Source organism: Pleurodeles waltl, chromosome 8 (assembly GCF_031143425.1).
Source record: "Pleurodeles waltl isolate 20211129_DDA chromosome 8, aPleWal1.hap1.20221129, whole genome shotgun sequence".
In the NCBI taxonomy this organism is placed as follows: Eukaryota; Metazoa; Chordata; class Amphibia; order Caudata; family Salamandridae; genus Pleurodeles; species Pleurodeles waltl.
Window position 1 is genome coordinate 701,873,726 of NC_090447.1, and position 22,508 is coordinate 701,896,233.

Sequence of the window (22,508 nt, forward strand, 5' to 3'; positions counted from 1 at the left end):
TAGGACCAGTGAAATTCACATTATTAAAAACTTTTTTATAATACATTTTCAGCAGCAAAACATATTCCTGGCATCATTCCTTTCTCTGTTCGTATATAAACAGACCTGTAAAATTTGAAAATTATTTTAGTGGCAGTGGTGCCTTTAGCAAGCTATAAAAACTCTGTTACAGTTGTACAGTTATCCAACTTTATCGCCACCATTTTCAAGAAAGTAGTAAATTTACAATTTGAAACAGTGTCCGTTGCTTTAAAACATACAATCACAGCTTGCCTACACGTATGGACTCCTCACTGATTTAAAGCTACCTTAAGCAGGTCTTTCCTCTCATTTAACAGACCTTGGAAAATAAAAGTTATATGAATAATGGTCTCATCCCCAGATCTACATAACCTACACAAATCCTTTTCTGAGTCCCATAGCCATGGGGCATCATGGGCATGACCGGGCAGAAGGCTGAAACGATACCTAATAAAAAAGGTCCTTTTCCTTTCTCGACCACACCATCTCAAGGTAGGGCTAAAGTTTGAGATTTTTGTACTTATTTATTATCATCCATGAGTGGGATCTGACTGAAAGTCTCTTTGTCTGTTGCCACAGAGATTATTTTTGTTATACGGTTGATCGCTTTTTTAAAAGCGTTGTTGCGCATGCTGCTTTCCCAAAGTGGTGGAGTACCCAGATCGTCCAGCGCTTGGTCTAGGTATTGCATAGGTGTATTACTGCATGAGCACATTTTCTCCTAGAATGATTGCGAAAATAGGTTACTAGTGGTTCATTGTAATCGTTTCCACACTTTAATATAGCTCCCTTTTCTTACACTGATTTGGTTCAATTGTCCAAACTCGAGTCTTATCTCGGCTTGGGCAATGTATTGGAGGAGATGAAAAAGCAACCTAAACATTTATATGTATATTTCATTTGAGATTGTTGCATCTCCCCCTCATAGCGCTTTACTCCCATCTCTTATACTCAGTGGTAATTTAGCTGCAATTACTTTTAACAATGGCAGTTAGAGGGGGCCATCTAGGGATCACTTTAAAGTACAGAAAGCAAGAAGTAGCGCAAGTCCTGCCTATGCTGCTGGAAGGAGCCCCTCTCATCAAATATGACTCTAGGTATCTATACGTTTTAACAGACCCAAATTCTTGCCTTTGCAGGTACCACTTTTGCAATGTCATTGCTTTTTCACTAATTTGCATAACTTTTGTTTTCTTCTCATTTATTTGCATTCCATTAGCCTTTGTGTACTGAGATGGCTTGTCGATCAGCTGTTGCAGACCAATTTTTGTTTGGCTTAGAAGTATAACATCACCTCCGCACAAAAGGTTTGAGATGTGCATATCTACTAGTTTAGGTGAATATGCATTTACACCATATAGGGCTGGGCACAGGTCTGAAAAAAAAGATTAATCAAATAAGGTGTACATATGCATCCTTGCTTCTGACCTTGGTAGGTTTCTATTTTCCTGGGAAGGAAGGAGCCATCCTCAATCCTCACCCTCATCCAGGTATCAGTGTACAGCATCTGTATTGCTTTTAATAAATTTGCAGGGATACCCCAGGAGGCTAGCTTTTCCCAGAGAAAATTACAGTGTGCGTAGTTGAATATTGACATAAAATCCACAAAACAAAGGTAGAGCAGTTGCTTTTTCAAACCATATTTGTTCATAATTACTGACAAGGATAGAATGTTAGCTGTTGTACCTGTTCTTGTACAAACCCTGATTGATTGGGTGAAATAATGTGATTTTTTGTTGCCCAGGACAATAGGTCCATGAAAAAGAGGCCTGCAAAATACTTTGCCTCAGTATCTGTTAATGTGATGAGATAATAGTTTCCTGAACAGGAGTGATCTCCCCTTTTGAAGATGGGTTGATTACAGAGCTCCTCCCCCAAGCTGGGATAACTTCCAGCTACCACCAGTCTTTCTGCCCAAATTGTTGGATTCGTTTTGTACATGGCATTTGATATTCCATTTGGGCCCAGAGCCCCACCTTGCCTACTCTTTCCAATTAATCTCCTAATTGATTTTCAGAGAAAATGATCATAGCATCATCTGGGTCCAGGAGGGTTTCTGTATGAGCCATTTTCCTTCCCAAATGATTTCGAATCTCCATCTCCTCTGGGGAATGATTAAAATGCTTAGCTATGAAGTCAATCCAACCTGGTTCCACTATATTGGAGATTGTGATTGTCATTGGGGCCCTGTTCAAGTTGGTGACAATTTCCCAGAAACCCTGCGAGTTATTCTTTTCACTAAGATATAATGCTTAAGCCCAGAAACCATGCTTCTTCAGTATTTTATCTACCCAAACTGCCTTCTGATATACTTTGTTTATGTTTCAGATCAATTTGGATTCTACAAATCTCATGGTGCTTCTTTGACAATCTCAAAGTTCTATTACAGTTCTTCCTTATCAGGCGATTATAAGCAGATATAAGATTCCTATTTAAATTATATATCTCCTCTGCAGTTTAGCGAGTACTATGATGATTATTTGAAGAGTAGGTAGCCAAAACTTTAGCATTGAAAAAGGTGCACATAGTTATTGGATCTAGGGTATCCTTTTTAAGACATTTAGTTACCAAAGCAAAAGTATTGACCTAAATTAATTATATTGTGCAGTCTGACCAGCGAAGTTTCCTGTACTTAATTGTGGTTATTACCCTTGGGAGAAGATCTGCATGCAAAGGACATTGAAAGTTGATCTCCATAGTTTGCTGACCATGGTTACTTACATCTGTCTTGATTATATAATGGTAAACTTGCTACTGTATAGTCTATTATTGAGTGTTCACCAGCTGAATAGTAAGACCCTGATGTTTGTCTTGCTGAAATATTCCATTTAGTAGTCTACACCCCTGAGACTCCAGATCTTCTACCAGAACCACTGCTTCTTCATCGCCAAGCCTGTTGCCTTTGATTCCATCAAACTGGCTAGAAACAGCCCAGACAAGGTCCTGTTGCAAAAAGTGATTATCTCGAGAAAAGGACCAAAAGCAAATTCATATTGAAGTCCCCTGTAATCAGAATTTCTGGGGCCACTGCATCTTGTAGGCAGTTTAATAAGATATTTAACAATTTAGGGGGCATCAACTTCTAGAACGAGCATCAGGGTGAATGTAAAGGGTAATTACCAGAAAAGGCTTCTTGATATCACTGTGCCACTTCTGTAGTTTGACTGCCAGAATATTTAGATTATCTACTTCCAATTGTTTGCTTTGTATTGTTAGAGCTGTGGCTATAAAGATTGCCAACCCTTCCGACGGACACCCAAACCTCTTTATTCTGTGTGCTGAGGAAAAGTAGCCAGGGTATCCAGCTATGTGAACAGCTGCATTGCCCAGGTTTCTTGCAGTAGAATAATTTGATATTAACATTCTCTCAAAAGGTTTGTCAGATCCTTGTTTGATTGTTGGTGTATACACCATTGATGTTCCATGAGCACAGTTTCAAGGATTTAATTTTGTTCTGTACTGGTGTGGATTGGGGGGTTGCGTCTTTGTCCATCTGGATTGTCTGCCATCAAGTAAGTCTTCCGTTAACCACCCTACATTTAATTGGCCATAACTATACCTGTGAGTTGGAGAATGTTTATTCTGCTGCAGGAATGGAAGGGAAGTGAAAGATAATATGCTACCAATCTGGTTCCTAAGAACAGAGAAGGGTTAATTGTAACCCCTTGTAGCTTCTTTCACCGGAGGCATATTCTGTTTTTTTAAAGGGGCAGGATAGTCTGATTAATGAGGTGTACTGAAAAATTGTTGTTTCTCTTGGAGGACTTTTCTGGATAACTGGGAAGTTGCCCAAGAAACAAGAGTTGATTCTTATTTTCCTTATTATCTGTGGGAGAAAATAACTTCATAGATTAAATCTCCATTGTTGATATCTTTCCAAGTGATTGAGTTGCCTGTAAAAGATTTAAAATATTCCCACAGTTAAGTATTTCACGTATCCCCCTGGACTGATATTCTGAAATAAATACAGTTTGATTGCCATCGTATAACATGTGAGGAGGCTTGTCCCTATGTTTGTTGCCAAGGCTTGATAATTCTGGGCCTGATTGTTCTATAACCAAAGATTTGAGACAGTTATGAAATCTTGTTGATGTTACGACTCTGTCGTCCCATCTCTAGGGGGTGCTGTAAAGGGACTGCCTGGAGCCTGGGAATCACCTTGAACAGTCATATAGAGTCCCTTTCTGATTCCCATTTGTTTCCCTTTTCACTATGGTATGGTTTTGCAGAAGTACATTTGCTTCCTGGGACTGCAAATCCCATAATGCACAGCCTGGTAGTCAGGAAAGCCTGGATTCTGCTATACATTGTTTTCTATGGGAGGAGTCCAGTTGCTCCTTTTCACTGGATTTTCTCCTCCAGGACTTGCGAGTGTCTGAAACCACACACACCTGAGACCTCTCCGGTGCAGCCAAGTCATGCGATTCCCCTGGATTTTGCTGCAGTCTGGAACAGCTTATAAGCAGCCATTTCCTCAAGATCCTCGTCATGCATTGGAGTTCGATTCCTTTGTGTTCCATGCCCATTATTGGATGGTGTTCCAGTCTTGTTTCTGCTCTGTTTCAGCTTCAACCTACTTTCTGTTTCTCTGCCCTGTTCCTACTTGTTCCAGTCAGAGTCTGCTCCCTGACTCTCAGCCTTGTTCCTGTTTGTTTCTTCCAGAGCCCTCTCCCTGTTTCTAAGACCTGCTCCTGGCTCGTTTCAGCCTGAACCTGCTCTCAGTTTCCCAGTCCTGTTTCCTTCTTGTTCCAACTCCCTGTATTTCAGTCCTGTTCTTGCTTGTTATAGTTAGAGCCTGCTCTCTGTTTCCCATTCCTGTGTCTGCTTGTTCCAGACAGACCTTGTGCTTTGTTTTCCAGTTTAATTCCTTCCTTTGCTTCAGCCTGAGCCTGTTCCCAGTTCCTGCCTCTGCCTCCTAGTTTGTTCTTTCTGTTTCCGTTTCCTCTTGGGTATTTGTGTCTGGTAAGTGCACTATCAGTCTTCACCTGTGTATAAGTGTTTTCCTTTGTACTTGGGATAGCTCCTGGTTTCCAGGAGGCAATTCCAGCCCCCATCCTTTGTCTAGTGTTATGTGTAGGCTTTAGAGCCTAACAGTGACAGCGTGCTATTGCTGTTTTTTCAGGAATTGCCACTGTGTTTCCAGCTGGACCCACAAGGGCTTGTCTTGTTTATGTAAGTACAATCCTTGATTGTGCTCTAAGGGTCCAGAGACAGAATCACTTCTGCTGCCTCCTTTCTATGGGGTTTGCGGGGTGGCTATCTGTAAGACCAATCTGCACAGAGTCATTGACATTCCCTGTTGCTGTGGGAAGTTCTGAGCTCTACCCTGTGTACAACCTTAGTGGTAACCCCAGTGTGTTTGTCCATAAGTAATCCGTTTCCTGTTTGTTCACACTAAGGTTGCTCTGCTTTTATTTTCCTATTTCCTGTGTCAGTCCATAGCTGTCCTTTCCCGTGTATGCCTTTAGCTGCTCTTCTGCCCCAGTACACTACCTCTTTGGGATATTCTGTGACCTCAAGGGGTGCCCCAACCAGAGTCCTGATCGGCCCCGCCCAAAACCATGACAGTTGCATCTGTACACTTATTGGCATTTGTGGGGTATCCATTCCTTGTGTAGTCATAAATTGAGCAGCCATTGCTTGTGTGGTTATAGGTTGTACTTGGCCAATGTTGGTTGTAATTACTCCTGGGTTGCCCTCATTGTTAGCCTTAGGATGTTGATACAGCTGGGCTTTCTTCCCCTGGCTCTCTTCCTACAGGGCCAGGTTTCCAAGGTAACTGAGGTTCCCCATGGACAGTGTTTTTTCTGTGGAGAGGCCCACTTCCACAACTAGTATAGTATTAGCCTGCACAGATTTGCACCGCTGGTTATGAAACAGCTTCTTACTTGCTTGTCTTTGTTATCGTGGCTTAGCTCAGTCACTAACTCTTTCTCCTGCTCAGCTGCACTTTAACCTGGTGTGCTTTCAATAGTACCAATAGTGACTACTGACTTGTCCTTAGTTTTATTTCTGACATTGTGGCTAGCTTGTTGATTAATGGGGAGCAAGCACATTTTATATTTGTTGTTTTGGCAAACTTCTATGTCTGAATTATCAGCTTATTTAAATCAGCCAGCTTTTGATCAATCCCCGAGACTGATTTTATCACAGCATTTAACAAGTCCACTTGGACGTCCATTTTAGTGGATTGATATGTCAAGCCATCAAGAGTTAACTGCGAGGTTTGAAATAGGATATCCCACACTGATCACGGACTATTTTCCCTGATGGACTTTGTGTACAATGTTCTTCCATCTTGCTATTTCCTGTGCTAAGACCCACCGTTTTTTGTCCAGTTTAAAGGTCTGTGAATATTCTAGCCAGATTGACTATAGGCTTATTAAGTGGATTGTTAGCTGGGCACGGGGTGCTCCAAAGTTAGGACTCAGTGTCCTCCATAAAGTGCATTTCATTTGTCCTTCCTTCTGATCTCTTTTGATTTATATCCCCATAGCACCCATCATATGCCATTTAATTAGATTGAAAACATAAATCTAATGGGTTCAAGTTAAACTGGGGTAATCCTTTAAGGTTTAATTCACACTGCTACATTTGATCAGCTCCTGTACAAAGTGTTTGTTCTTGTTCCTCCTGTGTCCAATGTTTTTCCAAAGCTCCTTGTCCTTTTTGAACATTTACGATAACCTCTAGTGACGATGAACACCATTTCTTATTAAACCACATGAGGTTGTTAACGAGGAATATGTTGGGCTGGGGGAAATCAATAGATATGGAGATCGTAGTGTGAGTAGCACCAGGTCAGTTATCGATCCTCCCAGTTCTTTGTTTAGAGTTGTATCCCGACCCTTTAACAGGTCCCACTTTACAACTTGTATTGTAAGCAAGACTATTTTCACTTTTAGTTGGGAAATTGGGGTTTGAAGAGTAGATGTGTCCTCAGAAGTGGTAATAATAGCCCAACAGGGTCTTTTAAGAAATTAAATGTATTCAAAATGTGTGTAGACTTCTCAAACATGTGTGGTACAGAGGAAATTAAGGACTGATTTCCCAAAATCAGTTTTGCCCTAGAACTCTTTGCAGTTGGCTGTGCTGCTCTTTCTCTCCCAAACCATATATTTATCTTGCCTCTGTATTTCCGACCTTGAAAATCAAAATTCCAATTGTTCAAATAATTTAAGGCAGACAGTTTAGCTAGTACCCCAGGATAGCAATCCAGACTTCTGAAGGCAGGTGATTTATGTTTTTGATGGTTCCTGTGTAGGAGTTTGCTGCCTAAGATCCAAAGGACCTAAGGCCAAACAGATAACAATTCTTTCCTTGTTTACCTGTTGTCAGTTAGTTACTCTGCATCAAAAGCTGGACTAGTAGTGGTAATGATAGTGCTTCTCTGCCAGAGTCAGAAAGTTTCAACAGCTGTCCAACAGTTATCCCAGCTCTGGCAAGGTGATAAGAAGAGCTAAGGGCTGGAGATCACCCCTGGCCCCAAGCCACTCCCAAACCTAGTTGGGCCACTTCTGCAATCAAGGGGCTCAACCTGATGCAGTGGCTCAACTGCCACCGCTCTCCCCGTACCTTACTACCATTGCAGGCATCTCTCGTTAGCGCTCTCTCTCCGTCCCAGCTCACCTCTGTTGTAGTTACACAGCTCAGCCACATGGTCCAGCCACCAGACTCCCTTGCCTTCGACCGACCTCTTCCACGCCAATGGGAGTCAGCAGTGAAACAAGAGAAACCAGCGGGAGGGCCAGCCTTGGGCCCCACCAACTGCCAGACACCTGGGAAATCCAGCTGCAGGAGTGGGAGTCGAAAAAGGGAGCTTGTAACAGTAGAAGGTAAGAGGTGTCTGTAGTGTCTGCTGTCCTCTTCACTTTGGGCGTTTTCTGTTGCTTGATGTGGCCTGAACAAAACCACGAGGACCACGGCACTCATGCCATTCCCCTGCACACATGGCACCCGCAGGCCAAGCATAGAGGGCCGAGAGCCAAGGGCTGAGCAGGAGAAGCAGAGTGGCAACATCAACCGGCAGCAGAGCGGGCTTGTCTTGGTCATGCCGATTTCATGTGTTCAGCTGCAGCAAGAGAGAGCCCTAGAGTTGCTTTAGGGATGTTATTTCATGAAGCCATTGACCTTCCAAAAGGACGGAAGTTGCACCTGACCACCAAATCATTAAACAGAAAACCACATAACTGCCACATCAACCTGTCTCTGAAGTTTGGAATAAGCCACACCTTAAAGTTTTTCACCCAAAAAACAAAGGCACCCAAACTTCACATTCTAGTTTCCCACTGCACCCTCACCTCAAAGAACTATACGATGCAATCAGGGGTCACTATTAATAATGGTAGAAGAAGCTCGTGGAAACTCCCCACATGCTTTTTTCATTTGCAAGTACTACAATGTATACACTAAATAGACTGCACAGGGTCCCCTGTATGAATCGATATACTTTACCACCTATTAAAACCCTGGGACAAACCTTAGACTCACCTAGGTGAAAGAATAAGTGTATTTATGTCAAGAAAATTAAAGTTGTTTTCCATTGCTGAGAAAAAAGCACATCAAGAAATATCGTAGGACAGCCAACCAAGCCTTTTCCCTTCCAAAACAAACTTTCTTTTAGGTCTTGGCTGTGCAACAACACATAGATGTTGGAAAGCTGTGCAGTATGACTTGTTTAAAAGCATAAATTTATACATCTCTTTGCAGGTTTCCTTGACAACCCTATGAACTTATTTAGGACAAAAATAAAAGTTCATTGTGTGATGGAGCAGATTATGACAAGACAAAATGAGCAAAGGAAAGCGTAGAAAGAAAAACATTTAACTATGTGTTACTCAAGCAGCTTCCAAAACAAGGTTAAATTAATGCGCTAAAGGCGGATAACTTGCATCGCTATGACTATGTTAACTATTTGCCCATATAGATCTGCCAATATGAACTTTTAGTAATTTCTGCTTTGTAGAACTCTTAATCAGGACGAAGTTAAATTGTCAACCTTTATGCCTAAAATTATTTGATCAGAAACCATAGCATCAACAGAAGTGGTCTTTGTTTGCTTTGGCTGGCTAATCTTTATGGTTACTCTTTGTCATAATTAGTGGCAAGACTACACAAAAACTAGCATGTTTCACACTTTCTCCTATGATTACAGAGTGTTCTTTTGGGCCTGCTTATCCTCAGTTGAAGGCTTGCACCCAAAGGTTGATCAGCCACCTTAAAGTGAATGACCTTGAAACCCAATGAAGAAAAGAGGCATTCTAATCAGTAAATAGCTGTGCTAAGCCGAAAAAGTGCTGAAACTAGTCTGAAATAGTTGACACATATTTGCCAAATTCTGTGAGCAGATTTCCTGGGGAAGTTTTTTAAAAGCAATTAATGGATGCAAAAGAAATATCCATTGGTGACCCTTGGTGTATGACATCTGGATTACACACACATGATCTAAAAATAGTGCAACTCACTTGACTTCAGAGGAAGTTTAGAGGTAGCGGAGATTTACTTGCAAGTGCGATTAAACTGAATACCAAAGATTAGGGAAAGTAAGTTACTTTACAATGTGGAAAACCTTATTGTGAAGTGGAGCCACGGGGTTAAAAAACACAATGTAATTGCAAATGTCCATTGGACACTAAGGCTCTCGTTATAAATTAAGGGCACATTTCAATCCCTGTTCAAACAAACGTTTGCACAAAGATCGGAATTACGAGTTGTGTGATAATTATCACATCCTCGCAGTTTTCTCCTGATAAATTCTGGCTCGTCAAAACTACCGAAACGGAACAAATACTGGTAAAAAACAGGAAGAAGGGGTGGGGTTTAGTGTGTTAAATAACTATTACTGCTATGCAAATATCCATGTCTCTTGTGTGGAAAGTCAAACTTGACCATGTCTTGTTCATACTGTATAGAAGACAGGCCCCACTGGATGTCATTGAATATTGTTTCTTTTTATTGATGATCCTCATGCCCCACACAATAGCCAATATTTCAGCCCTGCTAAAGAAAAGTGTGAGGGTCCTCTTTTTAGGCAAGCTTTGGCATTGCCAATATTTCTGGCTTTAAAGGAATATTGTATGGTAATGTGAGGGATTACAGGAAATTTGCATGGGAATGGATATGTATTTTGTGGAAGCATTAACTCTAGAATAGAATTGGTGTAGGATAAAAGGTCAGATAACAATTACACTGTCAAGTCATACTTAACAATTCATGTACGTTAATTACTTCCCTCCTCACATCTCTGCTGCTACCAGGGGAAACAACCACACATGATCTAGTTATCCAAGATACTTTAGTAGTGTTACAATGTCTTGTGTGTATCCCTGAAAGTTCAAGCACAGGCATCTAGCTAAACAAACAAAATGATAACAGCTGTGTGAAGGGCAAGCACTTTTGTGTGAAAGCACACAATTTCTGCCTAATCCAAACTCCTGGCTCCCAACAAGTGGGCAGAGCCAAAGCCCCTTTCTCCTGGACATTCTCACATAATTGCCAGTACAGCTGTGCCGTCAAGGCAGATCACAAAAACAGTAAAATCTCTCATATGTTTTCACAATGACATTATGGCAGCACCAATCCTCTGCAAACATACTTATCAGGCGTTGTTTGGCAAGGACTCTTCAACAATTCTACTAGGAAGGGAAAAGGTTCCTCGCGAATTGCTTCCCTCAGAATATGCGGCATTACTTAGGCATTTTAACAATTGCAAGTTGGTTCTGATTTCTGAATTAGAGAGATTTCCATCAGATATTTGATCTGTGAAAACAACCTGTTGGTAGTAGACAGCTCTTACTGTAAGTTACCTAACACCTGTAACATTTTATTATGCTTTAGGAAGTAATGCAACTATGACATTTTATACAGGGAGTGCAGAATTATTAGGCAAATGAGTATTTTGACCACATCATCCTCTTTATGCATGTTGTCTTACTCCAAGCTGTAGAGGCTCGAAAGCCTACTACCAATTAAGCATATTAGGTGATGTGTATCTCTGTAATGAGAAGGGGTGTGGTCTAATGACATCAACACCCTATATCAGGTGTGCATAATTATTAGGCAACTTCCTTTCCTTTGGCAAAATGGGTCAAAAGAAGGACTTGACAGGCTCAGAAAAGTAAAAAATAGTGAGATATCTTGCAGAGGGATGCAGCACTCTTAAAATTGCAAAGCTTCTGAAGCGTGATCATCGAACAATCAAGCGTTTCATTCAAAATAGTCAACAGGGTCGCAAGAAGCGTGTGGAAAAACCAAGGCGCAAAATAACTGCCCGTGAACTGAGAAAAGTCAAGCGTGCAGCTGCCACGATGCCACTTGCCACCAGTTTGGCCATATTTCAGAGCTGCAACATCACTGGAGTGCCCAAAAGCACAAGGTGTGCAATACTCAGAGACATGGCCAAGGTAAGAAAGGCTGAAAGACGACCACCACTGAACAAGACACACAAGCTGAAACGTCAAGACTGGGCCAAGAAATATCTCAAGACTGATTTTTCTAAGGTTTATGGACTGATGAAATGAGAGTGAGTCTTGATGGGCCAGATGGATGGGCCCGTGGCTGGATTGGTAAAGGGCAGAGAGCTCCAGTCCGACTCAGACGCCAGCAAGGTGGAGGTGGAGTACTGGTTTGGGCTGATATCATCAAAGATGAGCTTGTGGGGTCTTTTCGGGTTGAGGATGGAGTCAAGCTCAACTCCCAGTCCTACTTCCAGTTCCTGGAAGACACCTTCTTCAAGCAGTGGTACAGGAAGAAGTCTGCATCCTTCAAGAAAAACATGATTTTCATGCAGGACAATGCTCCATCACACGCGTCCAAGTACTCCACAGCGTGGCTGGCAAGAAAGGGTATAAAAGAAGGAAATCTAATGACATGGCCTCCTTGTTCACCTGATCTGAACCCCATTGAGAACCTGTGGTCCATCATCAAATGTGAGATTTACAAGGAGGGAAAACAGTACACCTCTCTGAACAGTGTCTGGGAAGCTGTGGTTGCTGCTGCACGCAATGTTGATGGTGAACAGATCAAAACACTGACAGAATCCATGGATGGCAGGCTTTTGAGTGTCCTTGCAAAGAAAGGTGGCTATATTGGTCACTGATTTGTTTTTGTTTTGTTTTTGAATGTCAGAAATGTATATTTGTGAATGTTGAGATGTTATATTGGTTTCACTGGTAATAATAAATCATTGAAATGGGTATATATTTGTTTTTTGTTAAGTTGCCTAATAATTATGCACAGTAATAGTCACCTGCACACACAGATATCCCCCTAACATAGCTAAAACTAAAAACAAACTAAAAACTACTTCCAAAAATATTCAGTTTTGATATTAATGAGTTTTTTGGGTTCATTGAGAACATGGTTGTTGTTCAATAATAAAGTTAATCCTCAAAAATACAACTTGCCTAATAATTCTGCACTCCCTGTATGTATTTCTATGTTTTATATGTCGCCAGTGGGAAACAAACCCAGAGTGCACGTTATTTGCAGGGCATGTCATGGGGGATGACAGTAGACCTGCCTGCAGGGGCCCTCAATCACAAGGGATGGGTGAGCTCAAATTTAGACCCTTTATGGCATTTAACAAGGCAAGATTGATTTATGGCCTGAGAGCTCACACGATGAGACCAGATCATGTCTCACTGTTCCTCTCTCAATGCCTGAATATTAATACAGGAGTTGACCACTAGCTGAATAGATTTTTAGGATTAAATGTCACTGTGAAATCCCTTCATGCTTTCCCTCAATGTGCATCATTTTTAGGGATTAAAAGTGAATGTTCCAGAGAGGGCAGCAAAATGATGGAACAATGCAACACGTTAGTACATATATCCTTCCTAGCTGTATTCTCCTGTAACAATTTTACTATAAACTGAAATCTCTTAGGTCCTAAGGTCTTTTGGAGTACTATATAGTTAATATCATGTCACTAGTGTGTGATGTAACATTTTATTTTAACTCTTATCTTTGGGGACACATTGCAGACAGAAGCTAAATGCAATTTGAAAAGGCACAGTCAACATGTATACATTTATTTTACTAATTATCGTAGGTGTGTCTGTGAATTAAATATCACAATCCTAAAGATCTTAAAGATGATCACAATGACATGGCATTCTAATGTATAATTTCATCACTTTTTCTTTGGGCAACAAAAGATGCAACATTCCAGGTGAGCTTCTGGAACAGTCCCCGTGGTAGGTCCTGATTACATTCTATCACTTCTTATTGCTTTTTTGTCTCACAAATAGAAACAAACTTTATATGTTGTGAGTTTTTTTAAGTGTGTTTGTAGATTGCTTTAATTAGTACAGCTAGGACTTGGATCATAAGCTCAAACAAAGTGGGCAGTATGGTATCTGAGGAACTCAGCTTCATGGAATGCTGTAAATGTCATGATCTAAGGCGCATTGATGGAACACTGTATGTCACAAAGAAAGCTATGATATGAAAAGGGAGTTGGACAGTAACTCAGATGAGGTTGGGAGCAGATGGATGGGATCTTCCTTTTGACAATAGAACATTGCTTTGAAGAATACTCAAAGAATCCGGGTGAATTCTATTCTTCAGATAGCACAGGCAGCTCCTCAAAGGACACATCAAGGGCCTAAATCATTACACGTTTTCAATGGGTAGTTGTTTTTTACTCCTATCCTAGATCCATCTTACTCTTGAATATTGATGCCTGACTCACAAAGTATTTTCCGTAAGTGGTTACATCTCAGTGAAGAATTAGACATGACTTGGTTACGAATATCCAGGATTAAGAAACGCTTACTCACTGGAAAGGCATTTTTCCACCCACAAAACCTATTATTTTGATGAAAAGACCGAAAATAGTACTGTTTGTATTTATTGTGAGAATTGAAAAGCTCTATTAAATATCAATGAGTCTAGTTTGTTTATATAAAGTGTCCCTTATTCAGCTACTATGCTTTTGCTTGTTTACAGTCTAGAATAACTTAATTGTAAATCAGGAGCAAAAAACTGTTGCAATGTTATTTGGGGTGGGGTACAAACACATTCCCATGGAGTCCTAAGAGTGGTTGTGCACACAACCTTTCCTTGAAGGTGACTGACCTCCCTAATTTACTTGTTAGTTTGAATGGGTGTCAGGTTCAAGGGAATTGTGATTTGAAGACAAATGCTTTAGGAAGAACTATGTAAACTTTATCGCTAATTTTGATAGTGGAGTCCTTTCATGCTTTTCAAATTTAACTAAGCTTGAAAGTAGAGATCATCTAAGAATGCGTCCAAACCATTATGCTTGATTCTCTTGTGTGTGTGTGAAAGGTATTTATTATATTTAATACTGAGAATAATGAAGAACAGCCATCAATTTATTGCACAATTTTCCAAAATTACCACAGCAAACTTCAATAAGATGAAGCGCCTTAGAAATATAACCATTGATAAGATATTGGAAAAGGTGCAATAAAACTAGTAGTAGGGCAGAGTGTGAATAACATCTGGCATAGGCCCCCTGATTTAGTAGTTCAGTGTTTCTGTGTCTTCCTGTTTAGTTTAGGCAACCGGTCATCAGTGGGGGGATATTTTAAAATCATCAAAGCCTTTAGTTCTTGGTCCATGCTCTTTGTCAAATACCCACATTATGTTAATAGACTGTCACCTGCAGCGCCATCTCTAAATTAGGGAAAACGTTTTTAAATGCTTGGGTAGTCCTCAGCACTTAGCCATTGCAGTATAGTTCAGCAAACAATCATCATTAAAGAGCTAACATCATTTCACATCTTAAAACGTTTGTCTTTTGTAAACACCATTATTATTGTTGGATGAGAATGGTGACCTCATTCACAGGTTTGCCACTGATAGTTCTGGACCTGGCCACTTAACCTATTAAATATTACTATACTGGAACTGATCATTCAATCTAAAATCTTCATTTTTGGTCATATTGCTGATACTATTTTCTCTTATTTCATAATCCCAGGTCATAGTTTCATATATACAAGTATAGTTCATCACCAATACCTGAAGTTGGATTTTTTTTTTTTAAATCAATAGCATATAGCAGAAGAAATATTTCTTTGTATGGTGAAGCTCTCTCGTTATAATAATAAAGTTAAATAAAAACATGTCTGTATAAAGTAGAAAGGAAAACTGTAGACTGCTTACCAAGTTCTGTGTCATAGAACTTTCCATTTTCTGGCAGTGGAATGTACTGGGTTGAGAAGAAGTTGCTACCATACCCCAGGATAAATCCTTCAAGGTTAATGTTTGGACTTGGTCGAAGGAACTTCAAGTTCACTGTGTCACTAGTAGCGTTGATCTGAACTTTCAAGCTTGCTTTCTTAACTGTGGAAACATGTATTGCAAAATTAATGATTGTTCTGAACGGTGCCTGTTGAATTGTAGAATGCAGAAACACATACAGTAATCCATCACACCACTGTGCCATGCAACACACAGTAATTTTAGGGGTCATTTGTAAATTAGTCAAGCCAATAATATTTACCCCAAATAAAATTGTCAACAGTGGAACCAAAAGGGTGTCTTCAGGACACATGTAAACTAACTACTTCACTGGGAGGGACATCTGTGCACCACCAAAGCATGTGATAATGTCTTTAGGAAAACATCACTTTTTAACCATTATGTATACACACACACAAACACACATATATATATATATATATATATATATATATATATATATATATATATATATATATTGGAAAAAAATAAAGGTAACAGTGACATATCTAAGGTAACTATAACTCGCTCCCCCCAATGCACTGCTAATTACCCCAGATGCAACAGCACTCATAACAACTTTTATAATGAAACTAAAATATCAATGAAACATTAGAAGTCAAATTATTGAAGAAAAAGGAGTGCATAACGGGACACGAGTTATAGTTACCTTGGGGCACGAGTTATAGTTACTTGAAATAACTATAACTGCTGGATTTCAGTGGTTTAGTACGAGTGAAATCTGAGCCTAACTATAACGTTCCTGTAATCTCTGTGTTTTTTTTCCGGTGAATTTCTATGGTTTAATGCTATTTCCTAACTATAAGGTCCCTGCAACCTGGGTGTGTGAGGGGGTGTGTGAGTGGGTGAGTGAGTGCTTGTGTGGGTGTGTGGATGTGTGGGTGTGTGTGTGTGGCTGTGTGGGTGTGTGAGTGGCTGTGTGAGTAGTTACATGAGTGGGTGTGTGATTGGGTGTGTGAAAGTTGTGTGGCTCTGTGAGTGGGTGTGTGAGTGGTTTTGAGGGTCTGGGAGTGGGTGTGTGGGTATGTAAGTGGGTTTGTGAAAGCTGTGTGGGTCTGTGAGTGTTTCTGATGGTCTGTGAAGGGTGAGTGAGTGGCTGCATTGGTGTGTGAGTGTGTGTGGCTATATGGGTGTGTGAGTGGGTGTGTAAGTTGATGCGTGAGTGTGTGTGTGGGTCTGTGAGTGGTTTGTGGGTTTGTGAGTGGGTGTGTGAGTGGCTGTATGGGTGTGTGAGTGGTTGTGTGGGTGTGTAATTGGATGTGGAGGTGAGTGGTTGAGTAGGTGTGTGGTTCGCTGAGTGAATTGTATGCTATATTTTATATTGGGTCTGGAACCTCACATCCTCCCCGAATCTACCTGAATCCATGAGGATCCGGGGAGGATCTGCGGCTCCTCATGTGATAAACAAAACAAGGCCGTTGGATAATTTCTTGCTCTTACAGATCCCTCCATTAATCCCATGGGGTCATGGTATCTCTACCCTGACCCTTTCAATCACTTTTTATCTTTATTTCCCCAGCTGGGAACCGAGTCTCGAGGAATAAAATGGTGGCCACAACTTTCCTCTCGGGTTGCGGCCAGCCAATCATGAAATTGCTGTTGGTGTGTGGATCGGAGGAGGATAGGCAGAAGATCAGCTTCCCTTTATATACAAATTAAATTTTTCTTTCATATCTCAAAAACTACTGAATGGATTTACACCAAATCACAAAAAGGTCACCTTCTTGACCAAGAGCTATCTTTCTGCCAAAATTGGTATTAATCCGACCAGAGGGTGGAGAAAATATGTTTTGATACCCCTCTTTTTCTCGCCCCCACTTGACAGATCATCCTGAAACTTTCCAGACAGCAGCTCATGAGAGTGTCGTATTGTTTTGAAAAAGTTTGTGAAGATTTGTCAGCCAGCACCAAAGATATAGGCAAGTAGGTCCTAATTATAACTACCTAGTGGCTATATATATATATATATATATATATATATATATATATATATATTCACAGAAAAAAACAAAGGTTACAGTGGGTGTGAAAATAGGTGTGAAGACTTATCTGGGGGTTAGAGTGACTGTCAGAGTGTCTGTCTTGGTGTGAAAGTGCGTACATCAGTGTTTTAGTGGGTGCATCAGTATGTGCTAGGGTCTGTGAGAGGGTGCATCAGGGTGTCTGTGGATGTGTGAGTGGGTGTGTGAAGGTCCGAGTGTGTGGGTGTGTGAGTGCGTAACTGTCTGAGTAGGTCTAGGTGGATTCATGAAGGTCTGACTGGGGCTGTGAGTGAGTGCATGAGGGTCTGAGTGGGTCTGTGAGCAGCTATGTGAGTGTCTGAGTTGGTCTGTGAGTGGGTGTGTGAGTGTCTGAGTAGGTCTTTGAGTGGGGGCGTAAGTGTCTGAGTGGGAGAACTCATTGAAAGAGAGACAGAGAGAGAAAAAGAAAGTGAGCGGGAGAGAGATCAAGTTCTTAAGGCTTTTATGTCTGATATATTTGGAATTTAAAATAAAAAAGTATTTTTTTTTCAAAAATATAATATTTTTTAATTAAAAAAATGGAAAAGAGTCCAGCTGGACAAGAACCCATATAGCTCAGTGTGAAACTCTGCGACCCTCACACTGAACTATGGGGGTTTATTTATTCTTTACTTTATAGGCTTTCATATTATGTATTTTTTGTTTTTAGTTAATCAAAATCCCTTTATGGACTATCTGTCACCGGGTGGAGGAGCCCTAAGAACTCCCCGGGGTCTCTCTGTATATTTTTAATAAAAAAACTTTACTTTTTTTTTTTTATACAAAACACCTTTTGCATGCTACCTGGCACTGCAGGGGAAGACTTAAGGCTTCCGCTGCAGTGCCATTGCTTCTGCAAGCACAGAGCTGCTTTGACATGTGCAGGGGACAGAGATGAAACTTCGGATTTTGACAGCGGGATCTGCTTTAAAGGTCCATATGTCAAAACCTTAAGTGTTTGCTCTTCCTTGGCTGCAGCTGCAGTGCTGCAGCCGAGCCACAGCAAACTGCTATGTCCTGGGGGGCACCCCCGGACATAGTAGGGTCTTTCCCTGGGGGGTGGTGGTCCCCAAGACCTTCAGTGGCTCCACAAGGGGGGCCATGCAGCCCCCCTACAACAGGATATAGCCCCGGGGGAGTGATCCCCAGGGTTTATGTCTTGTTGATCCCCAGGGTGCAGGCGTCCCATAGGGACCTCCTTTCTTTTTTTAACACTTTGCCCCAGGATGCATGTATTTAATTTGAAACCCAAAGGGATGGTGGTCCCTGGGGCCACCATATTATAAATAAGGCAGTCCCCAGGGCAGCGGGGGCCAAGGGTCCCCTGCATATGATACAATGGAAGCCTTGGGGGTGATGATCCTGGGGCATGGGGGGCCCACAGGCCCCCCGATGTATAAAAATTGAAGTCCTTGGGTGGTGGCAGTCCCTAGGGCAGAGGGGGCCGGGATGCCCAAATATATAAAAAAAAAAGAAATGTCCAGCTAGGTGGTGGTGCCCTGAGCTGGGGGTCTGGGAGGCCCCCACACAAAAAATTTGAATGCACCCCGGAACCGGGCCCACCTGGGAGCCTGTAAAAAAAACAAGGGCAGGAGCCCAAACTTGCTTTTTTTGCTGCAAATTTGTGAATCTTGCAAACTCGCTGCCAAACAAATAATTTAAAAATTAGGTTTTTTTGCTCAGGTTAGGGTGTCCTTACCCTGGCTCCTTTTGTTTTATTTTTACTTTTTTTCTGGGACTCGACCCAAGCCGAGACCCAAGATGGCTGCCAACACTTCCTGGTTTGAAGTTTTTATCAGCCAATCAGCGCTGTGCATTTCCCTGCACAAGCTCGTCTTTTGTTTGCGAATACTCGGCGGCCAGAGATATACAACTTTCAATTTCCCAAAATTTCTCAAAAACTACTGAATGGATTTACTCAAAATAATCAAAAGCGTAATCTGCGTACCGACATATAGCTTTCTGCCAAATTTGATGTCATTTCGTCCAGTCGTCCCACCTGTAGGCGTGTCTAAAGAATCTTATGGAAATTAACATGGGAAACACGCATTTTTTTAGCACCCTTTTTCTCGGCCCCTGCTTCGCGGATCACCCCAAAACTTTCCATGCTCACAAGCATCATTGCAAAGCTTTTTTTGGAAAGTTTTGTGAAGATTTGTTAAATGGTGCCAAAGATAAAGGCAAGTTAAAAAAACACTTTTTTTATGGAAACATGGTCCTAACTATAACTACCTAATGGTGACTGCCAGTAAGTAATATATGTGGCACTTTAGCTTTCTATGGCATCAAACACATTAAAAACAACTCCAGAGGTGGCAATAGAACACTCGAGCTCAGACAAATGGAATCCAAGATGATTTTATTATTGGGATCTGAGTCCCCATTGGGGCACAATCTTGATGCTGAGCTCTGTGTCCATCTTAGATGAAAACACACTGTTCATTGCTTTTTAGATGGAGACTCCCCCAGTGTTTCAATTCCTAAAAATAGTAGTGCTAATTTGGTAGTATGTTATCTATATTTCCTTTTTAGGAAGATGGGTGATAAGATCTTATCTACTTAAATGATCGTGCCATGATGTAATCTGTAAAATAGACATGACTTAATAACTTTCCCTAGTTTGAATTTATATCACAAACTGATGAAACATAGATGGAATTAGTTCGTATACAGATTTGTACTGTACCATTGATGATGATGTTTGATTCCATTTTATTCTTCTATAACTTGGCGACTGAAGAATATCAAATATCATATATAGAGGTATATATGCACATCTAGATTATAACATGGACCAAAAGATCAATAGATCTGACTGTTTTTAATTGGAGTTTTTGTAACACTTCTATGCACTTTATATGCTCTTTTGCACTTATTATTAGTTTAGTTTTTCAGCACATTGCACTTTACGCCAAGGCCTCATTTTAATACAACATATTTATATGTATGTGTATGGAATTACCTAGTATACAGATAAGGACAGTGAGGAACTAGATTTGATTATACGGGCATCCGATAAAAACTATGGTATTAAAACATAACTATTGTTACTACCTAAACATGATTTTAATACAAGATACTAATTATATAGTATATATAACGAATGATAATTTAAACATTGTAAAATTGAAAAAATTGATATTACCGTTTCTTCGTTTATATTTATACTATTATTGTTCTTGTTATTTAATTAATGTTTTTATATGATCAAACATTATGAATTATTGGAAGCAATTGTCCTTTTTCCTAATATATTTATTATTCAATATTTATTCCTTATGACTGTCCAATTTTAAGTTTGATGTTATCTGTAAATATTGGCATCAATGTAGGTTTATTCCTCTATTAATAGTTGTATCTATAATAATTATAATTACACACTTCAAAATGGCCGCCGCGTTTGTAGTACATCACAGTGTTATAGAAATAAATGTAGGACGTAATAGCTATATGTAAATGATGCCGGCTGATTAGCCAAACTGTCCAGTAGAAGGCGTTTTGCCGAAACGCGTTGACAGACATCTCATTCGGGACTCTGAATTACCTATATAAGCTAAATAAATAAATTTATCAACTAAATACGAGCGCTTTGGACTCAATTGACTTCGACACTTGGGAGATACGTGATGGGATCGGTGCAGCCGTCAGATGGCTATCAGTCCATCTGTTGATGAAATAATATATATATATATAAATATATATATATATATATACATATATATATTTGTATATATATTTATATATATATATACACATCACCACTAGGAAGTTACAGTTAGGTCAGCATTTCCATAACAAAGACAATTTTTGTGTTGCTAATAACTTTGATCACATTTAATGAATCTCCATAAAACATTCCAAAAAGGTGTTGTTTTTGACTTGTCTGTGCATGCAGTAGTTTTTGTGACGTTAAGGTTAAAAAATAATTATATATCCTGATGGTTGAGTCTGCAAGAAGCTCACAAGAGTCTCATGGAAGGACCAGTTTAAAATTAGTACATTGGATTGGCCTGGGGAGCTTTTCTCCCTTGGGCCATCTTGCTCCTGCAGGAGTCAGAAAAATGTTGATGGCCGCCATTACAAGATTCAGGGACTTAGGGCCAGATGCAGGAAACAAATAGCGAGTCCCAAACGGCAAAAATTGCCGTTTGCGACTCGCTATTCGCGTTTCCCAATGCAGAAATGCATATTGCGAGTCGGTACCGACTCGCAATATGCATTTCAGAATCGCAAATAGGAAGGGGTGTTCCCTTCCTATTTGCGATTCTGAGTGGTACACATATGCGGTCGCAAATGGTGTCGCAGTTACCATCCACTTCAAGTGGATGGTAACCCACTCGCAAATTGGGGACCCCTTCCACTTTGTGAATCGACCCACAAATATTTTTTCAGGGTAGGTAGTGGTCCAAGGGAACTAAAGGTTTTTTTTTTTTTTTAAGTGCAGCTCGTTTTCCTTTAAGGAAAACGGGCTACACTTAAAAAAAAAAAACAACTGCTTTATTTAAAGCAGTCACGAACATGGAGGTCTGCTGACGACAGCAGGCCTCCATGTTTGCGAGTGCCTAGACTCGCTATGGGGCCGCAATTAGCAACCCACCTCATGAATATTAATGAGGTGGGTCATTGCGACCCTATAGCGAGTCGCAGACGGTGTCTGAGACACCGTACTGCATACCAATTTGCGAGTTGCAAATTGCGAGTCGCAGGGACTCGCAATTTGCAAGTCGCAAATTAGCATTTTTGCTACATCTGGCCCTTAGTCCCCTTGGCCTCACTGAGGGGATCTAGAGGCCCCATGAGACTCCCACAGGATTGTGGCCGAACAAAAGCCCAAATTTGCAGCCAGGACCACATTCTTCAATTAAGAGGAGGGGGATTCATGCTTCATGGTCCCCTTTCCCAAGATAATATATATGCCAAGGGGAGCCCAGCCCTGGGGCCATATTCCATGATGTGATGTAATCAGTGATGTCAGAAATTATGTCATAGAATGCCATGATTGATGTAATATGTGAGGTCATAAGCAGTGCATGGCAGGAACATAAGTTTTATAGTTAGCTCTGCTAACTATAACTGGTGAATTTCTGTTTTTTTTATTTCAAACAATGTTCTCACTGACACATTCACCGAACTCTAACCTTACTTTAACCTTTGTTTTTTTACTGTGGATTTTCAAGTTTTTTCAAAAACAAAAATACATATTTTTATTACAGCTCAAAATAAAGTTACTTTAAACTTAGTTTTTCACTGAAT

The 22,508-nt window shown here is 40.5% G+C and overlaps 1 protein-coding gene across 16 annotated transcripts in view; it reads right to left on the minus strand.

Moving 5' to 3' along the window:
* The window catches only part of ABI3BP (ABI family member 3 binding protein), a 2,083,720-nt gene that overhangs the window by 1,717,417 nt on the left and 343,795 nt on the right, over positions 1–22,508 (minus strand). For all 16 annotated transcript variants that reach the window (XM_069204834.1, XM_069204837.1, XM_069204832.1 and 13 more), the window contains exon 2: positions 15,157–15,336. In XM_069204834.1, the coding sequence (XP_069060935.1) occupies positions 15,157–15,336 (180 nt within the window). The remainder of the gene's footprint in view (positions 1–15,156; positions 15,337–22,508) is intronic.